Raw genomic sequence first — 3,543 nt, forward strand, 5'->3', positions numbered from 1 at the left:
TGAAAAGGAGTTTACACCTTGAAAGGAGCTTAAACCTTTAGACTTCTGAAAAGTTTACACCTTTAAAGGAGTTTACACCTTTAGACTTCTGAAAAGGAGGTTTATACCTTTAGACTTCTGAAAAGGAGTTTACACTTTTAAAGGAATTTACACCTTTAGACTTCTGAAAAGGAGTTTACACCTTTAAAGGAGTTTAAACCTTTAGACTTCTGAAAAGGAGTTTACACCTTTAAAGGAGTTTAAACCTTTAGACTTCTGAAAAGTTTACACCTTTAAAGGAGTTTACACCTTTAGACTTCTGAAAAGGAGTTTATACCTTTAAAAGGAGCGAGTTCATTGACTGTAGGAGTTCCCAAAAGCCCATTCTCTGGGAGTATAAAAGGAGGCAATATTAAGCCTGGAGAGCAGTCTGTACAAGACTTCCCCAGGAGAACTTCAGGGAAGTTTGAGGAGATTCAGAGCCAAGATTCAGGAAGAAGAGGATTCGAGATTCTACCTTCGCTCGGCTGGAGGCTCCAGAAGTCTCCCAAGAAACCTGCTCCCAGAGAAGGATTACAATTGAAAGACAACAGGACAAGGACTTATTCTGAGCCCTTCAGAAGCTAGCCCAGACTTGACATTTTGGCTCAGAGCAGAGCATCTGTGGAGATTCCTGGAGCAGTTGGCCTCTATGAGTTACACAGGGTTTGTCCAGGGATCAGAAACAACTCTACAATCCACATTTTCTGATACTACTGTCCAGCCCACATGTAACTATGGATATGGAACCTGGAATTCTGCGACAAATAGAGGATATGAGAATCATAGTTATGGATATGGATATGGTCAAGATAACACTACCAATTATGGGTATGGTATGGCCAGTTCAAACTCTTGGGAAATTCCTAACTCTGACACAAATACAAACCCTAATGCTTCTGCTAGTACTGGTACTGATAATGTTCTGTCCAAAATTAACCAGCGCTTTGATGTGGTGTCTCACCTAGAAAGGGACATGATGCAAGGAGCACTATATAGCTCAAGTGGAGACAGGTATGATTCCTATGAAGCGCATGACTCCAGGGCTGCACTGAGCAACCGTGATCTGTACAGATCCGGATATGATTACAGTGAGATTGACCCTAAAATGGAGATGGCCTATGAAGGCCACTATGATACCTACCGGGATCATTTCCGCGTCCCTGATGCCTTTGGCCAGCGGGCACAGGGCTGGGCCAGAGATGGCCGCACTAATCGGCCTATGGCTACGGGCTATGGGCACATGTGGGGTGCTATGGGGACCCAGGGCCAATGTGTACCGGGTTCGTCCCACCTCCCATCCCTCTTCTCTCAGAACATTATTCCTGAACATGGCATGTTTCAGAGCATGAGAGGCTCTTATGGGAACATGCAATTTGGCTTCGGACTTGGCAGTGGGATGAAACAAAAGAGAAGGACATGGAAGACCTGGGCTACTACAGACTTCCGGAATAAAAAGAATAAGCGAAAACAATCAAATAGCACTGATGAATCTGACAGCAAAGCAAGTAATAAGACAGATGGTTTTGAGAACAGTAACTCTAACAATGATGAGGGGACTGAAGGTGAGACAATAGAAGGAATGGAAGCCTCTGATACAACTAGAAAGGACTCCAGAACTGAAGGAGAAGGAGGAAAAGAAAATGGAAAGGAAGAAGGGAAGGAAAATACTGAAAAGGGAGCACTGCCTATTCAGGAGGAAATCAGTCAAATCAAAGGCAAATTGCAGGCTGGCAAGAAGACTGGAGAGAAACAGAAGAAACGGCAGCGAGACCGCATGGTGGAAAGGATCCAATTTGTGTGTTCTCTCTGCAAATATCGGACCTTTTATGATGATGAGATGTCCAACCACTTAGACAGCAAGTTCCACGAGGAACATTTCAAGTTTGTAGGCACTAAATTGCCAAAACAGACTGCAGACTTTTTGCAGGAATATGTTGCTAACAAAACCAAGAAGACAGAAGAACGACGTAAAACCACTGAGGACCTAAATGGTGTTATCCAGCAGATTTATAAAGATCAAGACCTCACTCAAGAGATTGCCATGGAGCATTTTGTGAAGAAAGTTGAGGCAGCTCACTGTGCAGCCTGTGACCTCTTCATTCCCATGCAGTTTGGGATCATACAGGAGCACCTCAAGTCCATGGAACACAACCAAAATAGAAAACTCATGATGGAACAATCCAAGAAATCCTCACTCATGGTAGCTCGCAGTATCCTGAATAATAAGCTCATCAGCAAAAAGCTAGAACGTTATCTTAAGGGTGAGAATCCCTTCACAGATGACCCAGAAGATGAAAAAGACCAAGGAGGAGAGGGCAGTGCTCTAGAAGAAGGAGCTGCTGAAGGGGAAGATGAAAATACCATCAAGGAGAAAAGCACTGCAGGAGAACCAGAACATCAGGCAGGAGACTACCAGCAACCTGAAGTAACAGCAGGGGCTGGAGAACAAATTCTATCAAAGAGTTCAATAGAGGAACCAGTCAGCCTTGGAGTTATCCCCAGAGGAGGAACCAGTGCTCTTTTTAGGGGGTGCCTTGCAGCAGCAGATCCAGGGTATTCCTGGCCTAGATGTGGAAGGTGATGAGGATGAGGAATGAAGGAGTCAATTATTTAGGGAGAGCTTAGATATGTTTCAGAATCATCACTGAGTCTTTCTAAGAGTGGTAGAATGAGGGAATTGATAGCACCTACCTGGAAACCTGATCTCATTCTAACCCTTGAAAGCCTAGCCTCTTTTTTTTTTTGTAAATGGTTATGGAAATAATGAGTGAGTGGTGAGTGTGTGTGTGTGTGTGTGTGTGTGTGTGTGTGTGTGTGTGTGTGTGTGTTTTGTTTTGTTTTGTATTGGTTTTTGGTTGTTGTAGGAGGGGTGATATATTAGTTCCCTTGCAATTCTCGACCTTTTATTCTTCCATATGAATTTTGTTGTTATTTTTTCTACGTCATTAAAATAGTTTCTTGGGAGTCTGATTGGTATAGCATTAAATAAATAGATTAATTTGAGGAGTATTGTCATCTTTATTATATTCGTTCGGCCTATCCAGGAGCACTGAATGTCTTTCCAATTATTTAAATCCGACTTTATTTTTGTGGCAAGTGTTTCATAATTTTGCTCATATAATTCCTGACTATTCTTTGGTAGATGGATTCCAAAATATTTCATACTCTCAACAATGGTTTGGAATGGAATTTCTCTTTGTATCTCTTGCTGTTGCATTTTGTTGGTGATATATAAAAATGCCGAGGGTTTATGTGGATTTATTTTGTATCCTGCAACTTTGCTAAAATTCTGAATTATTTGTAATAGCTTTATAGCAGAGTCTTGGGGGTTCTCTAAGTATGCCATCATGTCATCTGCAAAGAGTGATAGTTTGATTTCCTCATTTCCTACTCTAATTCCTTGAATCTCTTTCTCGGCTCTTATTGCCAAGGCTAGCATTTCTAGTACTATATTGAATAGTAATGGTGATAGTGGGCAACCTTGTTTCACTCCTGATCTTACTGGGAAAGTTTGCAGTTTAT

General features: G+C 41.9%; 1 protein-coding gene across 1 annotated transcript; it reads left to right on the plus strand.

Annotated features, from left to right (window-relative positions):
- The first annotated feature begins 654 nt into the window (after positions 1–654).
- Positions 655–2,618, plus strand: LOC141561907 (A-kinase anchor protein 8-like). Its single transcript, XM_074301975.1, is given in 4 exon segments — positions 655–1,694; positions 1,697–1,802; positions 1,804–2,497; positions 2,499–2,618. Coding segments are annotated over 4 exon segments (1,944 nt in total). The 5' UTR covers positions 655–670.
- The last annotated feature ends 925 nt before the right edge of the window (positions 2,619–3,543 follow it).

Source organism: Sminthopsis crassicaudata, chromosome 3 (assembly GCF_048593235.1).
Source record: "Sminthopsis crassicaudata isolate SCR6 chromosome 3, ASM4859323v1, whole genome shotgun sequence".
In the NCBI taxonomy this organism is placed as follows: Eukaryota; Metazoa; Chordata; class Mammalia; order Dasyuromorphia; family Dasyuridae; genus Sminthopsis; species Sminthopsis crassicaudata.